This window comes from Benincasa hispida, chromosome 12 (genome assembly GCF_009727055.1).
Source record: "Benincasa hispida cultivar B227 chromosome 12, ASM972705v1, whole genome shotgun sequence".
NCBI lineage: Eukaryota > Viridiplantae > Streptophyta > Magnoliopsida > Cucurbitales > Cucurbitaceae > Benincasa > Benincasa hispida.
Genome location: NC_052360.1, coordinates 62,316,842 through 62,337,793, shown reverse-complemented (window position 1 = coordinate 62,337,793; position 20,952 = coordinate 62,316,842). Strand labels below are relative to the sequence as shown.

Genomic DNA, 20,952 nt, shown 5'->3' with positions numbered 1-20,952 from the left:
GCATCGTTTATCGGACTTTCTAAACATAAAGCCCTTACTAGGGGTTCCTTTCAAATATCGTAGAATGCGCTTGACTTCTGTCATATGTTCCTCATAGAGAGCCTGCATAAACTGACTGACAATGCTAACTGCATAGGATATATCAAGTCTCGTGTGAGATAATTAGATCAATTTTCCAACCAATCGTTGATACCTTTCTTTGTTGACAGAGACACTGTTACTTGTATTACTAAGCTTTGAATTATATTCTACCGGGGTGTCAACAGATTTACACCCAGTTATACTTGTCTCGTTGAGTAAGTCAACAGTGTACTTCCGTTGGACACTGAAATCCCTTTTTCCGATCGAGTCACTTCCATTCCGAGAAAATATTTCAACTTCCCAAGGTCTTTAATCTCGAATTCTTTGGCCATTTTTGCTTCAAGTCTCATAATCTCAGCATCATCATCACCAGAAAGCACAATATCATCGATATAAATAATGGAAACTGCAATCTTCCCTGAAGTTGATATTTTTGTAAACAGTGTGTGATCTGAGTGCCCTTGAGTATACCCTTGTCCTTTGACAAAAGTGGTGAATCTGTCAAACCACGCCCTCAGGGACTGTTTCAACTCATATAGAGACTTCCTTAATCGGCACACCCGATGTTTGAGTTGACTCTCAAAACCAGGGAGAGGACTCATGTAGACTTCCTCTTCAAGTTCCCCATTGAGGAATGCATTTTTTACATCCAGTTGATGAAGAGGTCAATCCTTATTCACAGCAACTGACAATAATACCCATATAGTATTGAGCTTAGCCACGAGGGAGAACGTCTCGGAGTAATCCACGTCAAAGGTCGAGTAAAGCCTTTGGCAACCAGCTTGGCCTTGTATCGGTCAATCGTTCCATCAGACTTGTATTTTATAGCAAAAACCCATTTTCATCCAACTGTTTTGTACCCTTTGGGCAAAACCACCTAATCCCATGTTCCGTTTTTCTCAAGTGCCCTCATTTCTTTCATAACTGCAACCTTCCATTCAGGAGTTTCCATTGCAACTTGTATGCTACTCCATACATCACTGTATCTAGACTGGTGGTAAGGGCCTTGAACTCGGATGACAGGTTACTTTACGTCATGTATTTGTGCATGGGGTACTTCATACATGATCGGGTGTCTTTTCTCAAGGCTATAGGGAGATCGAGAGATGCATCACGACCTTCCATCCTATCAAGTTATCCACTGTGATTTGTTGTCTGCTCAACAGGGATTTCACCTTCAGAGGTTCCCTCCATATCATCATCTTCTCTAGTACCACTCTCATTTTTTGGAATTGTTTCCTTATTATCATTTTCAGTTGTTTCTCCATCTGCCATGGTTCCCTTGTTAGTACTGTCAGCACCTTCTTTGCCTTTTTTCTCTCTACAATCATTAGTCTCAGCACAAGTATCAATATCACTAGTTTCAGGAATACACGTACCTGATGTTGGGTCTGACTTATGGACCGGAGCCAGAGATACAACAGATGGTGTTGTTTCCTTTCTGAGATCCTTTTTTAGTGTATTATCCATGGGACCTGGTTGGTAGGAAGGATAGAGCCGACATGTTCAGGAATAGGAGATGACTCTAAGGGAACTGCATAGTTGGACCAGTTAGTCTTTTCATTAGGGTTCTCCCCCTGAAGATGACTAACAGGGAAGAACGACTGATCCTCATGAAAGGTGATATCCATGGAAACAAAATATTTGTGAAACGACGAGTGGTAACACTTATACCCACACTAGTGGAGAGGATACCCAACAAAGACACACTTTTGAGCACGAGGGGTGAATTTTGTGCGATTTGGACCGTGGGAATGAACAAAGGAAACACAACCAAATACTCGAAGTGGTATATTTGAGATTAAACAAGTGGTTGGATATGACTCTTTAAAACAATCCAATGGATTGTGAAAGTTAAGGACACGAGAAGGCATGCGATTGATTAGGTAGGCGACTGTGAGAATAACATCCCCCTATAGGTAAGACGGAAGAGATGTGGACAACATTAAGGAACGGACGACTTCCACCAAATGATGATTTTTCTTATCGGCTACTCCATTTTGTTGAGAGGTGTAAGCACACGAGCTTTGGTGGATAATCCCTTGAGAGGTGAGGAAGTCCCGGAAAGGGGCATTAAAAAACTCTCGCCCATTGTCACTTCTCAGAATTCCAATTTTCGCATTGGGTTTCCACAATAGTGTAGAATTACTAGATTACTGACAACACCTCAGACTTATCAGTAAGAAGAAAGACCCAAGTAAGTTGAGTGTGGTTGTCTATAAAGGTGACAAACCAGCATTTTCCTGTAGAGGTAGAAGTTGGTGAATGACTCCAGACGTCACTGTGAACTAGGGTGAAAAGTCTGGATGGTTTGTAAGGCTGAGAATGAAATGAGAAACGACTCTGTTTGGCACGAATAAAACATCACAGTTTAAAGAAGATATATTATTATTGCGAAATAAATGCAAAAACAGATATTTCATGTATTGAAAATTTGGATGTCCTAAGCGAAAATGCCACAACATAAAGTCATTCTCAAAAGTAGAAAAATTTAAAGAAACGAAACTGGTCCTATAATCATCCCTAGAAGAAGTATCATCAGTTAGGAAGTAGAGCCCCCTATCATGCCGGACAGTACCAATCGTCGTCTACGAGCTTAGATCCTGAAATAAAACAAAGTCGGGTGAAAAAACTGCTTGACAACTTAGATCTCTTGTAATTTTATTGATGGATAATAAATTATACGAAATCTTAGGAACATGCAACACATCATGCAGTACCAAACCCTCAAACGGAGAAAGATATCCTTCCCTAGCAACAAGGGCAAAGGATCCATCTGCAATTCTAATCTGTTCATTACCAGCACTTGGACAATATGAAAGAAATTGATCAGATGAGCCAGTAAGATGATTTGTAGCCCATGAGTCAACAATCCAAGGTTTTTTTTACCATTAATACTAATAAGGCCAAAAAATTGAATTGTGTCTGACTACGCAATGAAGCTGACTCCAACTGCACTTAAATTGGTCTTACTCAGCCGAAGGTTAATGCTGAGGATTCTCATTCGCCAAGTCAATCATTAGAGCACGTCCAGGGTTTGACTTGTCATGTGACTGGTGACGTCTACTGTTGGAGGTCGCCCATATAGCTTCCAACACTGGTCTTTTGTATGCCACGACTTTTTGCAGTGCTTACAGGCAGGAGGGGGTTTCTTATCAGCACCAGAGTTGGATGATTTTGTAGCAAAGGTCGCAACCTCAGTTGAAGTGCTAATTGGGTTGTTCATAGCACTCGATTTGTCCTCTTCTAGCCATATTTCTGAACATACCTCCATGAGAGAGGGTATAGGGCGTTGGCCTAATATTCGACTTCAAACAACATCGAATTTAGAGTTCAATCTAGCTAAGAAGTCATAGACCCGATCAGCTTCCTCAATCTTTAAATACTGAGCCCCATCTTATGCGCAATTCCAGACTATTTCTCGACATTGATCCATCTCTTGCCATAACATGGACAGTTTATTAAAATATGATGCTACATCCATGGTCCCTTGTTTTCAATCATGGATCTACTTGCGTAGAGTGTACAATCGAGATGCATTCTGCCTTTTTGAGTAAAACTTCTGCACAACATCCCAAATATCCTTGGCAATTGTAGCATACAGTAACGATCTACCAATTTGAGTTTCCATACTGTTAACAAGAACTGATCGTAACAAGGAATCTTCCTCTTTCCAGATATATTCTTGAGGGTCACTCGGTTCAGGTTTTGGTATCTCCCCCGTCAAGTACCCAAACTTATGTCACCCTTCCAATACCATTCTGATTTATTGTGACCAAGAAAAATAATTCTGGTCATTCAACTTTTCTCCAACGATGAACCCTGCAGAATTGCCCATTATGTCAGACAAATAATTCGTATCGGGTAAAACAGAGAAAGAGTTTACCGATTCTTAGAGTAGATCGGTAGGTTGGCAGAGAAATCTGGTTGTGGATTCGTGCCAAGAACTATTTTGAAGTCTGCTATTTGTTGTTGGAGATAGGCGAAACGACATCGAATCTCACTAGGGCATTGGGCCGTGCTGCTACTGCTTGGCGTGGGTGGACCTTTCTGTTCACCAGGAAAAGGCACGATCATGGGTTGGAAGGAGTCAGCCGTGGGAACCAGCTTACCATCAGTCGATGCGAAAGGGATTGAAGAGTTGGGCTCGGCACGACTGAAGGAGGTTGTCACGAACAGAGGACTAGGCTCGGCGCGACTGAAGGGAACCCGCCGCGTAACCCTGAAATTGTCCGTCGGCTAGGCTTGGCGCAGGCGGAAGCTGCGAATAGAAATGTCCAGCCGTGAAGTCTGGGTATCGCTCATCGGCTTGGCTCAGCACGGTCTGCTGAGGGGCGGCTCCGATCGGCTGGGCTTCAAACGTCGAACGACTCTGACCAATAATCAAAGCCTCGATCTAGGATGGACGAGCTGGCTGGTGTCGAACGGCTACTAAATCTGAATGGCAGCTGGAACCAGTTGAGACAGCGCGGCTTGGAGTAACACTCTACAATTTCCTAAATGGTTGCTGTGATATCGACGTTTGCGACTCCAGCGATTCCCATGGAGGCTGCTGAAGAAGACTATGGTTGATTCTCGTTGATGACAGCTAAGATTTCGTCCCCTTGCTCTGATACCATGATGAAAAGAGAGACGAAAAACGAGGTTTTTTATTATTGTTCAGATACACAAAATACACCAAATAAATAGACAATGGGAAGCCCTAGGTGCATAAGAAATTACAAGAACGCCCCTAGATTAACAGACATTTTCGACAGGAATACATTTTAAATAAGTCATTTTAAAAGAAAACGGAATATTTGGTAGTCACTCAAAATAGTCTTTTAAGTGTATTTTAATCAATTTTTATCCAAAGTATTTAAATAAAAATGAGTTTTTTAAAAAACATTTTTTTCTTAAATCACTCTAAATGAACCCAAAATCTCCTAATAGTGGTTGAGTTGAATTCACTAGAGGTCGTCGAACTTTTGAACCGTATGGATACTGATTTGTCAGTCCTAGTATGTTAATATCTCTTCTTTTTGTAAAATTCAAGAGAACTTTGCACCTTCTTCAGGTTCATCTCGATCTTGAAAAAGCTGTTCCCTCATTCATTGTTTTGATTCTTCTGTTTTTAATATACCGCTGCCTTAAAAAATGGCAAGAAAGCAATGCAAATACAATCTAAAATTTGGACAACAGTATGGTTAAGAAGATTGTACACTTCCCACCAAATGAATAATATTTAATAACCGAAGCTCGAAGATTTATCTATACACAACAGAATGAAAAACAACTGCGCTACAGGAATTCTTTCTTATCGATTTATAGGAAAATGATCCGCACAAGAAATTCTCAGAACCTAAAAAATTAGGGCACATTCTTCACAGAGCTTCGGACAATGGCTTAAATTATGGGTCCTCTCGCATATCAGGCCTCCTCCTGGCCTGCAAAGCCAACCGTGCATCCCGCTCTCGTTCGAACTCCCTGTAATCAGTTCGCTGCAAAAAGGAAACTTTATCAAGATATTGGTTTGAGCTCTTTTTGTAAGCATCCAAGTCCTCTTCCAGACCCTTGTTCTCTTCCTTGAACTCCCCCCAGTCTTTTTTCGTCTTGTCAAGTACACTAAGCTTTTGTTTCTTCTTGATTTGTTCCAAGACTACATCAACAGCTGAAGTAGGAGGTGCCTTCATTTTCTCATATGCTTCTTTTGAATCAGCATCTACAAACTTTTTAATTTCAACATTTTGGCCTGCAAAGTCCCTAATCTCTGTGATCTGTTGAAAGTAAAAGAACAATGGTTTGAGTTCATCAACTAACAGATCAATATAATAAAATGCCAAAACTTGATGTTTCACTGTTTTACAAGAAATGGTATTGCAAAATGAAATAAACGAGGCTAGAAACCACACAAGCTGATTGGGGGCAAGTTTGCACAAATCAAGTACAGTTCTGAAATATCAGGACTGCCAACCTCTTGGAGGACTCTCCTATACATCTCACACAATGCCCCCCAAACTAAAATTAAATTACATTGGAGGTATAGTAACAAAATATGGTAGACAAGCCACACTAAGAAGAGGCTTGATATTTTGTAATACTCATTCTCTCCTCAAGATCTCTCTAATTTGATTCCTTTCAAATCAAATCCTCCCAATGATTGCTCTAATGGCATTAATCCATAAAAAATTAGCTTTGGTTTCGAGCTTTACACTCCGAAGAAAAGGTTATACGTTACCCCCCATAGGGCATTTTTCCAACAGCTATGAGGCTATGAAAAGCCAAAATATATTAGAGGATTATCCCAACAGCTTTTTCCATATGAACATCAAAAAGACAAATGCACTTGATCCTCCCCTGCCTTCATGCAAAGAAGGCAGTATGAAGCTTAAAGCAACAGATGGCCCTTTTTCTTCTTCTTTTTCTAAAAGCAAAGAGGACACCTTTTCTACGACTTACTTGTTGTTAATGCCATCAAATTGTAGTATCCAAAATTTTCAGTTTCCGACAATCATGCACTTCAGCAGAGCAGCTTCACAGAGCATTTCACCAAGAATGTTCTAGATGGATCCACCCTCCAAACTCTTTTATCTTTCCTTCATTCATCTCATCAACAAGTCAAGCACAGTTGCTATCTACTTCCCTCCTGTAAGTTTCTCCTCACACCCATTCCCCAAGAATGAGTTTCTTCTTCCCAAGGAACAAAGAACAGAACATTTTTTCCCGAGAAATCACCAAAAAAAAAAAAAAAGGACAGAGAGAGATGGAAGAAGAAGGGTATTTCATACCTACCCATGCATCATTACAGAAGGATGTTCTCCTTCCACCCAACAACAGAGAAATTCTCTAAACAATCATCCAAACTAACCAGACAAACTAAGATAATCCATCTTCCGCTCTATACGTCTCATAACAATAGAAAACCAAATGCCTAGATAATCAAACCTAAAAGGGTAGAAAAACAAATGAAAAATTGTGAGGAAAGTATTGGCACCTCAACTTTCCCCCTGCAAGAAATGGTAGCTGCAGCATCCCTAACAGCTGAGAGAGCAGTAGCAGCAAGCATCCTAGCATCATCAGTAGAACTGTTCTGCAGAACCTCGGATCCTTCTGATAATATATCTTTTTCTTGAGGCTTCTTTGACGTCATACCAAGATATGCAATCCAATTCTAGACACAGGGGAGATGGAGAGAGAAAAAAGTAAGAGATATTTTCACTATATTTTGAGCCGCCTCATTATGCAAAAGAGCAGAATGTGAATTTTTACATTGGATGGCTTCTTTGAGTTTTTATTCACAGCTGGAGATCGTTTGGTTGACAAACCTTTTAGTGTTTTTCTAGACACCCCTTTATTCATTTGCTCCCACATGGAATCAACACGTGCTTTTATTTCTACCATGATAAAGAAGACCACTTGATCAACAATTTAACATGAGCAGCACAAAATGTATGGTAAAGAAAAGAATTAAAGCAAGAAACAATGAAGGACATCTAGTCGGCTACCTATTCTCACCTGTGTCATTAGTCTTTCCCTCTGAACCCATATGAGCAGATCCTTCCTTAGTTGACTCCATAAGCATTTCATTCACAGTATCTGACATATTATGTGGAAAAACTCAACCTTCCAAGGAAAAATAGGAAAAGCTGAAATCTTGTATGAGATGTTACCATACATGACTCAATACTTGTGGAAGGAGGATCAACTAATGCCTTGATAATGAATTGAGGTAAGAGTACTAATGGAGATTAAACACTTAGCACGGTCCCGACAAATAAAGATAACCAGAAGACAACAAAAGATGATAAAACGCCAATCAGCAGCAAGACTGTCCTTTCCATTATTTCAAGGAGCAAATGTCTTCTGTTCACTCAAATAATCTTTACCCATAGAGGAATTATCTTCAAAATATAAATGGCATACCTCAGTACAGATCAAAAACAGAATTCCAAAGGTCAGAACATGAAACAACAAAAAATTCCTCGAGGTTTGGAAATCAACTGTTGTAACATTGAAAATTGAAGGAACTCTATATAAGAAGGTATTGTAAAATGAAAACAGTTAACAAGATGTAATTACAAAATTTAGGCAGCTAGTTTTGAAAAGGGGAAAAAAAAATTATACACGATAGTTTATAGTTTACAAGATCCTGAAGGCCTGATTACAATTATATTCGAAAATACATAAAAATCATCCGGTTAGAATTTCGATAGCAAAAAATATATTTTTCATAAATGGGGCATACGGAAGGTTATTTTCAGTACCCAGCTTCAAGTATCGCAAATCTCTGATGGCTACACCGTATGAAAACTTAACCCCTCAATAAAATTCCGAAAAAAATTTTACAAATACCGCAGGACGAATATACTGAATTAAAATATTTTTCACCCCTCCTTTATGAGCCCTCAAGAATTCATATCTTTATCTTAATACTAGAAGTCCTCAATTGAAGGTTCAACTCAGAAAGACAATTACAGCGCCACGAAGAGTAAGAAAACGCATATATTCTAAAAAACTTGCTGGATTTGAATTCAGTTCAGAATCATACATATCTGGATATATGAGAGGAAACAGAAAAAGGAAAAGTAAGAAAGGGAAGAACAATGAACGTTCCTCCTCGTTCGCACAGGATTGGTTGATTCTGAAAAATTTAAAGCAGAAAGCAATTTCATGAAACAACAAGAAGGAAGCATAGAAGAAAGAGGAGTACCAGAGCCATGGAGGTCGTTGGTGGTAGCCATCGGAACTCGGAAGGTTTCTCTCTCGCGAGGTTTAGGGCTTTCAATGGAAATTTTGTGTACTTAGCCGTGGAATCACCTGGACTTGTTTTCCCGGTTCCGCCTCGGCCCAATATTATTTATAACCCATCCCTTCCATTTTTCTTTGGTTTATATATATTATTTTATTGATTAGCTTCATTTTTTTAAAAATAATATTTTAAAACTATCTTAATTAATATACATACATACATTCGATAAATTTTAAAATTAGTCTTTTGAATTTATTTTTTTTTATCAAACTTGGTTAGATAATACTAATAATTTTCCGACGATGCAAAAGGATAATTGCAATAGATAGCATAGAGACAATAACTAAGTATATAACAATATTTTTTTTAAAAATAATAATAAATATAGCACAGTCTAGTAGAAATAGACTTCTATAGTTGATAGATTCTCACCAGTGATTTGGTCCATCACTATAAACTCCTACCAGTAATATGGTCTATCATTGATAGACTATCTAAATTTGGTCATTTTTGTAATTTTTTTTTACATTATGCTATACTCACTAATACTTTGAGTCTATTGCTATATTTGTAGTTGTTCCTTTCTAAAATTTATGGTTTGAATGCTAATAGAGACGTTTTTTTTTTTTAAAAAAAAGAACTATAAAGACTATTTTTAAGAGTTATCTTTATCCTAAAAAATATAAACTAAATTAAAGGCATGCTAACTTTCGACAGAAAAAGAAAGTTTCTTACATCATGCTCACGGCTAAATGAAAAGTCTCGACAAATAGGATCATGAACAGTCCAGTAGCATGAAGAGTAAATTAATGTTTAATTTACGCATTGGTTGATATATATTACTCTCAACGTATATTTTTACTTGCATACAATATTTCGTTTTTTTAACTCAACAACTGAAGAATAGAAACTAAGTTTAGACCTTTGAAATGAGATACTCTTTATCTATTGAATTATGTTTGAATAATTGTTAGGAATATTAGTTATAGTTTTGTTTTTCTTTTTTCCCTTCTCTCATGTGATAGGTATATTATAAGGAAATAGTATCAAAGGAGAAAAAGTTAATTAAACATAGAGTAGCATAATTAAGCTTGGTTTTGTAGTAATTTATAAAGAGAAGAAGGAAAATAATAAAGCAAAAAGGAAAGGCAGATAAAACCAGCCTTATTTCATAAAATTTGGAAATTTAAAGTGTAGCCATGAACAAGGTTGGGAGTTGCACACAGCCCCCAGTACCAAAGCTACTATACATAAAAGCTTAATTAATTAAGCACCCACTTAATTAGTACTCATCATAATTAATATTTGGCTCACACCATAAACACTCATATAATACATATAATATGTGTATATATATATTTATATATATTAATTTATATATAAATATAATTATATATACATATATATTTAAGCAGCGGAAGGAGCTGTGATGTGGTTAACAACTTCAGCCTCAGACAGCACAGAGATCAAAGGTGTGAGATTAGTTTCTTGTTTAGTTTCAGATTTGAGAACATTTTGGTAATCCAAAGATTCATCTTCGTAAACTTCCCACCATTTCTTCACCAACATTTTTATGTCTTCTCTGTCCATATTCTCTTCTTTTCCTGTGTACCTCCACGGTTTCGATCCCTACACATACGTTAATTTAAAATAAATATGACAGAGACTTCATCATTATAAATTTAAATATTTGAGAATATAAGGACTAAAATAAGTTTTAACACGTACCGCTGCACAGTAGTGGACAACTTTGACTTTGTCGACGTCGATGTTCTCGGGATGACGCCACAGCATGGCCATGACGAGATTGTAAATGGGAGGAATTGGCTTGTATATGTCGTTGAAGTACATGTTCAAGAAGTCCTATAGGAGATACAAATAATATGATAATTCAAAAAAGAGTTAACTTTGTCCATATTTAGTCTTGCAATTTTAAAATATTTTAACTTTAATTTTAATTTTATTTCTTATATATCTTAACTCATTCTCTTAGACATAAAATTGAAAAATTAAGGTTGTTTTCTTACGAATAAAATTTACTTCATAGAAAGTAATCAATATATACAATTTAAATAAATCTTTAAAGTTAAAAAAATATATAGACGTATTAAATAAAACCTTTAAAGTTAAAAAATTTATCAAATATTTTTAAAGTCCAGAGATCTATCAAACACAAAATTCTCGATAAAAAAAGTAGATACAATTTAAGAGTAATACTTGATATAGTCTAGAAATCTAACCATTTGGTCTCGCACAACAAATTTCATTTTAACATTTATACAATTTTTTTCATAAACTAATGTAACGGCGACACAACTCAAGTAGCAACTAAGTATTAATCCATATTGAATGAATGATTAATTACCTGCTCAGCAAACAATGTTGGAGTAGTGTTCTTGCAAGTCTCAAGAAGATCCTTGTAAGTGAAAAGATCAGGTTCATACACAAAAAATCCAGCATTGAAGTAAAGTGGTGGTGGATTTCCCATTTCCTCCACAGGCCATTTCACTTTGTCAGGGCATTGTTGGCAATACCCAATTTTGTATTGTGGAGAATTACTCCATGTCTTCTCACAAAAGCAATCCATCACTGCATAGAAGTATCCATTTGGCATTTCAAACAAATGGTCTATGTTTTCAAACACTTGGATGTCCCCATCCAAATATATCAGCTTCTCGTACTCCACAAACTGCAATCAAATCAATCGTTACTTGAAGTTAAAGTTGTCAAATATCATCAATCGAATTTAAATTAATTATAGTGACTATATTACAATACTTTAACAAGAAACATGAATGAATAATATGTATAATATTAGTACCTCCCAGATCCTGAGCTTTGAGTAATTGATAACGTAATATGCCATGGCAAATTGGGTCTGATTTTCCGGAGGATAAACAGGCTCGATCTCGCGGACGATACAACCCTGATACTCGAGAATTTGACGATGGTCTTCAGGAACATCAGGAAGGACAGCAACAATGAGAGGGTAGGCGGCTTTGGCCTTTCTGAGACCCTTTGCCAATCCAACTACACCTTTCCAATAGTCACCATTACCAGCCAAGAACGTCACGTACGCCCTCTTCGGGGCGTCGATCGACTCGATGGCGTTTTTCGGGGCAGCTGCTGGAGACATATTATCCTTGGCGCTTTTGAAACAATCAAAGTTTTCTTTAAAAAGGGAGGCAAGAAGGACCTAATAAGAAGAGCAAGCTTACAAGATCTTGTTTTAGTCCTTCAAGCTTGAGTTGTGAAGGAATGGGAAGGCAGCTATTTATAGGGCCTTGAGGAACATTGCTTAGTTTATAGGCACCCCTAAGTTTATATATACTTATGATTGTGATTGTAATTACTTGCTACTTATTGGTTTAGATATTCATATTTGTGGTATGAATATGACTTGGAATCCTATCCTTAAGCTGAGATGGAGGGCATTTTGGCCATTTGATCAAAAGTTGTAAGAGTTTGTATTCTCTTCTCCTATCAATAAGAAGATTCTTGTGCACTTTGATCATCACATCCCTCTTGGATATACTAATCTTATATCCTTCTTGCTTTATTACTACTCCCAATATTTCAATTATGGGTCATTCCTATCTATGAACCTTTTTTCCCTTCTCTCTCTTGCAAGTTTGTAGACAAGACAAAAATGGATAATTTAGGGAGGATCAAAGAATCTCAGACTTTGACATTTTATTTAAATATGTTATGATTATATATATATATATATATAAAGTTAATGATCTTTAGTTGCTTAAGAAATGGATTGCAATTGTGTTTAAGACGATGTTTGATGACTATTTTTGTTTAATTTTTTATTTTTAAAAATTAAATTTATATAAACTACTTTTTTTTTCTTTTTTTTTCCTATAATTTTATTGTTTTATTACCGTCTCGTTAGAAACCTTTTTAAAAACCAAACTAATTTCTTTAAAAAAAAATTAAAAAAACTTGGTTTTGTGTTTTTAAGGGTTACAACAAGCTTAGAAAAATATGGTGAGAAAACAACCATAATGATCAAAACAAAATATTTCAATAGATGTTTTTAAAGTATTTTCGATTATAATTTTATTTAGACCTTTATCATTATTATCGTTAAGAAAAAAAGAGAAATTATTTCAAATGGTAAAACTGTTGAAAATATTTACAATATATAACAAAATTTTAAAACTATCAATTATAGACGTTGATAGACACTGATAGAAGTCTATTAATGTCTATCAGCGTTTATCATTGATAACTCTAAAATTTTACTATATTTTATAAATATTTTGATTCATTTTTTTATATTTAAAAAAAAAAAACTCATATAACTTGTCTGTTAAATAAATTTTGGCCCAATTAATATGGTTAAAACTTATGATTTAACGAGTTGGCTAAAAATATTTCCAAATTCTCACGGGTTATTGACAGAATTGAAACCTACTTAAAGTAATTTAATATTGATTTTACAAATCTCTTGTAATAAACATTTTAAAATAAAAAATTTGTGACACATTGGAAGGGCAAGAATTTGATTCGATAAAGGTAATGATCAAATGGGAGTTTGTCTGATTGTGTTGTGGCGGATCCAAAATTACAAATAAAGTCGAAGCCAATGTTGTAGAGACTTAGCCGCTACACAAAGTAAAAAAGGAAACCTACTTTCTCCAGATTATTCGATTCTTGTATATGCAATATTTAATTCAATGATAATGAAAGCTTTTATATATGTATATATATACACGTATAATATTAATTTTCATCGACATGTTAGACATTTCTATGTTTCTATGGGATTTAACATTTACATAAAGGGTAAATTGATATTTCTATTATATAGTAGAAAAATTTACGAAATATTAAAAAAACAACAAAACGTCACTAACATAAATCATGTTAACTAGTTTAAAAATAATAAAAATGTTTCTTTACTATTTTTTTAAATTTTTTTGTCTATATAATTTCAAAAATATCCTTCAAAATTGACATTTTATTGATATTTTCATAAAAAAAATTGTAAAATTAATATATCGATATTTCCGTCAACATCGATATTGAACCTTATATATATATATATATATGATTTGTTTCATTTCGCAAAGTTTCAATATTACTCTTATATTTATAAGATTTTTAAATTATTCTAGAGTAAGGAAATTCGTTAGGATGTTGGACAAAATAGGTTCTCAAACAATATTGAATTAAACTCTCTTCAAACTGTCATTTATCTATGTAATTCTTATTGATGCTAACTTCTCTTCTCTATTGAACATACCGTCAATCCGATACAACTCTCATCTACATATCTCACTATGATTACATCTTCTTTTGAGACTTATTACTTATTTATTTGGTATTGAAGGATTCTACCAACATGACCGATCAAGAGCATGCCTCTAATACCATTTGTTAGAGACAAAATCTTCATACCAATTGTGATAATTGTCATCACTCATATTATCGTGGATCTCTTTTTTAGTCAAAGTGGAACTTTGTTGTTTGTAATTCCTAATATAGGCCAGTGCCAACCTTTTTATATCTCAATTTTCATCCAGCATTCTGACAATGTTTTCTATTGTCTAAAATTGTTTTTCTTTTAAAACGTTTATGAGAGATCAACGGTAATATTCTAACTCTAAAAATGAATAGAGTAGTTGTTAAAATAAAAAGAAAATTCAATGGAGGGGTTTTTTTTCCTTCCTTTTTTTTTTTCCCCTTTGTGTGTGTGTGTGTGTGTGGGGGGGGGGGGGGGGGGGGGGGGGTGGTAATTTAACCTTAATGAAAACAAGATGTCCCACACGGTTGAATCACCTTAGCTTTGTGGAAAAGTCTACCTCTTAGGCATAAGGGCATCCAAATTTGTTTTGTGTTTTTTTTGTTTGTTTTCTTTTTTTTTTTTTTTTTGGCAGAATAGATGTATAAATACATTGTCTTCTTCTACACCTAAGTATTCCATTCTTTGAAACTTGTTGTTTTTCAACTTAAATTATTATACCATCTAAAGTAATTAAACAACATCAAATACGAGTAAAATTTGTTAAAACAATTTCAAAACAAACATGATTACACAATAATGGCAGCTTTCAATAATCCTAACGTAGTTGAATGGTAAGAGCAAAAATGTTGATATCATTTTCAGATTATTCTTCACTATAACAACTGGGAATTAGGATGTATATGGGATTGGACAGACAAATTTGTAAAGCGTATAAAAGTCTCCAAGCTTACGTCTTTGTAATAGGTGACATTTCTATGAACTCCTAATTATTGAAAAACACTTAGGTGCATCTCGAACTGTATATATCTTTGCATGCCACCCACATAAGCACTCAATCACAAGTTACTACGTAATAAAATTTTCTATTAAAAATATATTATTTCTCTCTTCGAAGATGAAAATGCACGGAGAGATAGGGGTAGTCAAAGCTCCTCTCATGTATACTCTTCTTTATTTACATTGATATCTACTAACCACTGAATCAATTCACAGCGGTAGAGAATTAATCCAACCCTTCATAGAACTCTTAATAGTGTTACTCCAACCTTTATTTTTTAATACAAATGAATCAAGTGTTGAATTATTCTTTCCATTAATGTGATTTACTTTAAATCTTCATTTTGTTGTGTGGTTTGAACTTTTTTGTTATCCAACCTTTTGTTTATTACTTTCAAGCAAAGACGTTAAAGTAACCGTTTTAATAAGAATTTATTGAAAAACATTGTTACAAATGGCAATGGAATCAATACTAAGTAAGTTTCGAGTCTACTTGTTTAGTAACCATTTTTTTTTTTTTTGAAATTTAAGTTTATAGACAATGTTTCTACCTCTAAATTTCTTTCTTTATTATCTACTTTTCACTCATTATTTAAAAACCCAAGTCAATTTTTTAGAACTAAAAAAACCTTTCAAAAAGTTGTTTTTGTTTTTGAAATTTGGTTAAGAATTCAATTATTGTATTCAAGAATGATGCAAATCATTGTAAGAAATGTGAATGAAATAGACTTAATTTTTTAAAATAAAAAACAAAAAAACAAAAAACCAAATGAGGTTTTAATAATCATTTGGTTATAGTTTTCCTAAATCACACGTATTTTCTTGAGTAATTACATTGGATAGCACTTTTAGATCTAATAATCAAGTATATAATATTTTTAAAGAACTGTAAATATAACCAAATTTATCACTCTATCATAGAAATACTCCTATCAACGATAGACTCTAAGAGCTAGATCTAAACTTTACTATATCAACAATTTTTTTTTGGATTATTTTATATCTACTAATTCTTTAGGCTTTATTTCTATATTTGCGACTACCCCTATTTTCTTACAACTTCTATACAATAATGTTCATATTTTCTAAGAAAAGATATTTGAGGTTTTATTCAAATTTCAAAAACATAAACAAGATTTTAGAAACTATGCTTTATTTTCAAACTTGATTTGAATTTCGAAAATATTTGCAAAAGTAGATAATATGAAAAAAAAAGAAAAAAATACTTTCTTAAAATTGGTTATGAATCAATATCTCAATTGAGTTGAGTTGACATGATCTCAAGCACCTCCGCCCCTAATTTAGAAGAAAAACACAAATAAGTACAAAACAAATCAACAAACATAAAACGAAGTAGCAATGCGTATTGGGCCTCTTAAAATTCTAAAAAGTCAGCTACATGATTACTTTCTCGCAATATACAAGCAACTACAAATTCTATGTTAGAAAATAAATACAAACAATTATTCCAGGCTAAGAGCCAATACCAAGGAATTGGATGTAATGGTGAAGGGTGGCTATCATTTGTTCGTAGAATCACTCATATCATACTGCCAACAAAAGTTGCAAACAAAACTTAACAAGTGAATGAAATTACTAATTCAAGATCAAAAGCATAGAATGTATATAACCATGTTTCACAGATCTACAAAACAACATGGACCTATGAAATAATATAACCAATCAAATTAACGATGTAGCTACAACAGATCTCGGCAGTTGAACTAAGGGAATGTTTGGAAGTAATTTTGAAAGGACTAAAATCACTCTCGAACATGTCTTTAATCATTCAAAATTAATTTTAATGGTAAGAAAATTACATTTAGAAGTGTAAAACCAAACATTAAAATGATTATATGAAAATCCAAATCACTTGTAAACAAACAATTTTCATTGAAATCGTTGTATCTAAAATCACTCTCAATCATCCCCTACTGATTTTTCATTTATCTGCTAGTCTCAACGCCCATTTGTAAAATAACTTCTAGCACCAGATGGCAAGCACTGAAGAATTGAATTGAATTGTGAATCAGGAAAATGATACTTGATGATGATAAATTAACAATGACCATCCGAACTTTGTTACTTATTGTGGATTTTCTTCACAGTATTAGGCCATTAGAAATATATAGTAGTGAATCAAGCAACGCAAAAACCCAGCAAGTGTCGACCTATATAGTCTATAACTATGGAAGGACAGCGCATTTTAATTTGAGAGAAGCAAGTTATAATACCTCTCCGTTATTATTCTGTGGAGGAAACTATCAATGTGAGATCTACAACCTCTGCAGGTAACTCAAGTGTAAGCCCACTCGATACCCCATCAAAGCTGAGTCAATCCCACATTATCCACTCTGACATCGAGATGGAGTTAATCAACATTTTCAATTCCATTACTTGAATTTAGTTGAAAAATCCAGGATAAATAGATAAGTACCTCGGGTTGACATCCGAGAAGGCCAGCACGAGCCATTGCTTCTGCTTGAGCTATTCTTTGCCTGAATGTCTGAGCCATCTCGTCAGCCTGGAAAAGATACAAGAAATAAAAATTAAAAAAATCTATTTTAGTTCAGTTGATTATACGAGGTGAAATTGAACGGGTGGAAAAACCATAAATTTTGGAGCTTCCCCTACATAAGATCACATAAAGGTTGAAATCACGCTAGCAGTTAAATATAAGGGGAAAAAAGAGACTCGGCAACCAAATATACACAAATAGCAATAAGAATTGAAAAGTGCAAAAGGAATACCTTCTGAAAATACAAGCAATGCACGTCACAAAATTTATTGGATTGTGAATCATGTCTCCAGGAGTAAAGTGCGAAAGACATACCTTCTCAAAAACAAGCTTTGGATTGTGAATCATGTCTCCAGGAGTAGGTTCCAATTTCTTGGTAGAAAGACTAACACGGCCTTTGTTCTGGTCATAGCTCAAAATCATGACCTACAACCACAAAAATTAATTTCAATATGTACAGGGCCGTACAATGATGATGACCTCCATCAAGCTCTTATCGACAATGAAATACCTTAAGCACATCTCCTGGTTGAAGAACAGTTGCAATATCTAATATGTGATTTTGACTGATTTGACTAACATGAAGAAGCCCATTAATTCCACCGATGTCAATAAAGGCTCCATATGGTTTCAGAATCTGCACGGTCCCAGTAACTACTGAACCAATTCTTAGCTCTGCTTGGCTAACAATGGCCTTGGAGTTACTTAGGATTAGCCGAGATAGTTCTTCATCGACCTCAACAAATTTCAGACGTAGCTCTTTATTAAGCAGCTCCTCTGCAGTTGATTTCTGATAAGTTGACACGAAAAAGAGATGCACGGCACAGTATTGAGCTTAAAACTGATGAAGAATACAAGCAAAAGTAGTGGTCTGTAATGGTCAAGTTAATCATATTATCACAGAAATAATAATAGAAGTTTTAAAAATTCAGTCAGTTAAAGCATAAGAAGTCAGCAAAAAGAATGTCAGTTAAGTGAACTAACTGCTGATATCTGAGAGAAAGGAACAAAGCCTCTAAGGCCTTCCACAAGAACTACTACTCCCCCTTTGGTTGCACCAACAACCTGCATTTCAAGATCCTTTTCTTAGGAAAAAAAAATGAGATGGTAAAAGTAGTAAACGGTGAAAACAAGTGTGAAATCTTAAATTAGTCAACGAATGACAAAGACATTTAAAATTCACATTTGTAATGAGTGAGAAGAATGATAAAAAAGAAAAATAGTGTGGGAGTGCCTCTGCCCTGCAACTAGGTTATGAAGCTAAGAAGGAATTAAACAGATGAAAGGCAATGGTCACATGAATACTAAAAGGAAGAAACATAATTATAAAAGCATGATATATTTTGCAGAACCCACCTTACCCTTGATAACAATATCCTCAGCTTGGAGTTGTCTGCATCGCTCCCATGCAAGGCCATACTGGACACTTCTCAAGCTCAGAATTAAGCCATCACCATCTTCCTGTTCAGCAATAATTATGAACTCCTCTTCTAAACCAGGATATATACCTGCTTCTTCTACATGTTTTATTTTAAGAATGCATGCCTCTTGGGTGGGCAAGTATGCAGTTCCCTTTACAGTATCAACCAGTGCCCCATTAGCATTGGTACAGAATACAGTACCTTTAACCTGAGAAGACAATGATTTGAACTTATTGAGAAGTTAACCGTTATCCATTAGTCCATAAGATGCATGTGCAAATATTAAGGAAAGTAATGACACACATTTCTGTTAGCTATCTGATGTTGGAGCCAAAATGTCAGTCAGCTAACATTTACCTAATTAAGCTGGTTTTTTTGTGGTGGTTATAGACTGATGGGTAGTTAAATAGTTTCAACAGCAGATCACAAATTTTCAGGAACGTCTAGCTCAATTCTTTCTATAATCAACTTGTGTTCAGTGGAACAATTGAAAACTTTCAAAATTCATATGCATAAGGCCCAATGTTGCTTGAGACTGGGAATCATTGATGACATTTGATGTATCGATATATTACGGTTAAATTTAGGGAAAGGAAAACAGGGAGAGAATACAAAAGACAGCTAGAGTTCCATCGAATAAAGAGTGCATTATGAAATACAACGCTAAAAACCTATTTATAGTACTCAAAATTAAATCTAATAACACAATTCAAATGCAAAACAAATAAACGAAATAAAACAAACCTAAATCAAATTGCAAATTGAAACTAAATCAAATTTGAATAACATGATCAAACATCCCCTCTAAAACTTTGAAGATAAGTCTTGACCTTTTGTTGATTTTTTTTCCAATATTGTACAAATTAGTTCTTCTTTATAGACTCTTTCGAACAAGGATCTTTTCTGTAATTACAGTCTTGATCAAATCATTATGGAAGGCTCTGATGTGTTCGTGAAAATGCTACAGAAATAAAATTCTTCGCAAATCCACTCACATAGGGATACTTTTTTCGTTCTATGCTCAAAATTCAAAGAAGGAATGTGCTTAATAATAATAACCTCCTACATTGGCAAGCAGTAACCTTCAAAACGAACAAAGAAAACAGGCAATTCCATTATTACCTAGTCGCCTTTACATAAATAAAGATCAAGTGAGTTTGCAAAGCTATGAAGGTGTTCAGATTATAATGAATGAGAATTGTTCTGGAAATCTATCTACAACTGAAAACAACAAACACCTAAGCCAAGAAGAAAGAAAGTGGAATAATGGGAGACTAACCTTGGTTCCGAGTTCAGAAACAAAGTCGTAATCTGCAAGAGCGGCATGGAAGTCTTCAAGAGTGAAGGAGACGCCATCCATGGGGGATGTACAGCAGCGTTCATAAGCTTCCTTGAAGAGTTGCTTGAGTTTAAGGCGCTCTTTGGTCTGTGCATTGGAAATGGGAGAAGGGGAAGAAGCTGCAGCTGAAACTAATGGAAGCAGTTTACGCCATTCCTTTGGAGGAAATCGGTTCCAGTTCCAACTGGAAGCTGAAAGTCGCCATGAAGAAAGAGGGGAATAGGAATACCTCGACTTCAACCCACAACAAGGTTGATGCGCCGATGAGCTCATCTCCGCCTCTCTCCACCCTCTGCTCCGGCAACTTTGTATTCCGGCTATTTAATAGGTTATTGGAGAATTGTCAAAGGGAAATTTTTATGGATGGCTCCTATGATGCAAAATAACCCATTAAATTTTCACATTATAAAAGTAGCATCTTTTTTAAAAACTCGTGTGAATGGTTTTTCTCGGACCTTTTTAGTCGAGGTCATTATAGAGATTTAATTTGAAACATTAGGAATTCAAATTATGCAATCTTGTGAAATAACAAAAATATCCCTGATTGAAATAACCCTTCATCTTCACAGAAACCATTATAGGTCCTCACTTCGTCTAAGTTCTCACTCA

The 20,952-nt window shown here is 35.0% G+C and overlaps 3 protein-coding genes across 5 annotated transcripts; all 3 read right to left on the bottom strand.

The window, feature by feature from the left end:
* Positions 1-5,250: 5,250 nt before the first annotated feature.
* Positions 5,251-9,052, bottom strand: LOC120092774 (craniofacial development protein 1). 3 transcript variants are annotated; one of them, XM_039050972.1, is made up of 6 exons: positions 8,771-9,043; positions 7,736-7,961; positions 7,576-7,656; positions 7,330-7,454; positions 7,055-7,231; positions 5,251-5,837 (listed from the first exon to the last, which is right to left on the bottom strand). In XM_039050972.1, the coding sequence occupies exons 3-6, from the start codon at positions 7,640-7,642 to the stop codon at positions 5,472-5,474; spliced, it is 735 nt and encodes a 244-aa protein (XP_038906900.1). In that variant the 5' UTR covers positions 7,643-7,656; positions 7,736-7,961; positions 8,771-9,043; the 3' UTR covers positions 5,251-5,471. The 3 variants fall into 3 exon arrangements, with proteins under 3 accessions (XP_038906900.1, XP_038906898.1, XP_038906899.1); XM_039050970.1 differs by lacking the exon at positions 7,736-7,961 and having other exon boundaries at positions 8,771-9,052; XM_039050971.1 differs by lacking the exon at positions 7,736-7,961 and having other exon boundaries at positions 7,576-7,683; positions 8,771-9,044.
* Positions 9,053-9,947: 895 nt separating this feature from the next.
* Positions 9,948-12,067, bottom strand: LOC120092772 (galactinol synthase 2-like). The gene is made up of 4 exons (XM_039050969.1): positions 11,631-12,067; positions 11,175-11,498; positions 10,538-10,672; positions 9,948-10,438 (listed from the first exon to the last, which is right to left on the bottom strand). Exons 1-4 carry the CDS (start codon positions 11,943-11,945, stop codon positions 10,217-10,219), a joined length of 996 nt encoding a protein of 331 aa, XP_038906897.1. The 5' UTR covers positions 11,946-12,067; the 3' UTR covers positions 9,948-10,216.
* A 4,334-nt stretch (positions 12,068-16,401) lies between these two features.
* Positions 16,402-20,711, bottom strand: LOC120092547 (30S ribosomal protein S1, chloroplastic-like). Its single transcript, XM_039050665.1, has 8 exons — positions 20,284-20,711; positions 18,940-19,212; positions 18,568-18,648; positions 18,095-18,373; positions 17,899-18,009; positions 17,503-17,589; positions 17,300-17,419; positions 16,402-16,615 (listed from the first exon to the last, which is right to left on the bottom strand). The coding sequence occupies exons 1-7, from the start codon at positions 20,614-20,616 to the stop codon at positions 17,411-17,413; spliced, it is 1,173 nt and encodes a 390-aa protein (XP_038906593.1). The 5' UTR covers positions 20,617-20,711; the 3' UTR covers positions 16,402-16,615; positions 17,300-17,410.
* Between the last annotated feature and the right edge of the window lie 241 nt (positions 20,712-20,952).

What these genes read in the sequence shown, in the direction of transcription:
- LOC120092774 (XM_039050970.1), bottom strand. Translation starts at nt 8,801, where the DNA reads ATGGCTACCACCAACGACCTCCATGGCTCTG. An exon ending in CAACGACCTCCATGGCTCTG is followed by an intron (nt 7,657 to 8,770) that starts GTACTCCTCTTT and finishes ATAATATGTCAG; the next exon opens with ATACTGTGAATGAAATGCTT. An exon ending in CTTGCAGGGGGAAAGTTGAG is followed by an intron (nt 5,838 to 7,054) that starts GTGCCAATACTT and finishes TACTTTCAACAG; the next exon opens with ATCACAGAGATTAGGGACTT.
- LOC120092772 (XM_039050969.1), bottom strand. Translation starts at nt 11,945, where the DNA reads ATGTCTCCAGCAGCTGCCCCGAAAAACGCCATCGAGTCGATCGACGCC. An exon ending in CAAAGCTCAGGATCTGGGAG is followed by an intron (nt 11,499 to 11,630) that starts GTACTAATATTA and finishes ATTTGATTGCAG; the next exon opens with TTTGTGGAGTACGAGAAGCT. An exon ending in CAACATTGTTTGCTGAGCAG is followed by an intron (nt 10,673 to 11,174) that starts GTAATTAATCAT and finishes TATCTCCTATAG; the next exon opens with GACTTCTTGAACATGTACTT.
- LOC120092547 (XM_039050665.1), bottom strand. Translation starts at nt 20,616, where the DNA reads ATGAGCTCATCGGCGCATCAACCTTGTTGTGGGTTGAAGTCGAGGTAT. An exon ending in TTTCTGAACTCGGAACCAAG is followed by an intron (nt 19,213 to 20,283) that starts GTTAGTCTCCCA and finishes TTGTCTTCTCAG; the next exon opens with GTTAAAGGTACTGTATTCTG. An exon ending in CTTTCTCTCAGATATCAGCA is followed by an intron (nt 18,374 to 18,567) that starts GTTAGTTCACTT and finishes TCAACTTATCAG; the next exon opens with AAATCAACTGCAGAGGAGCT.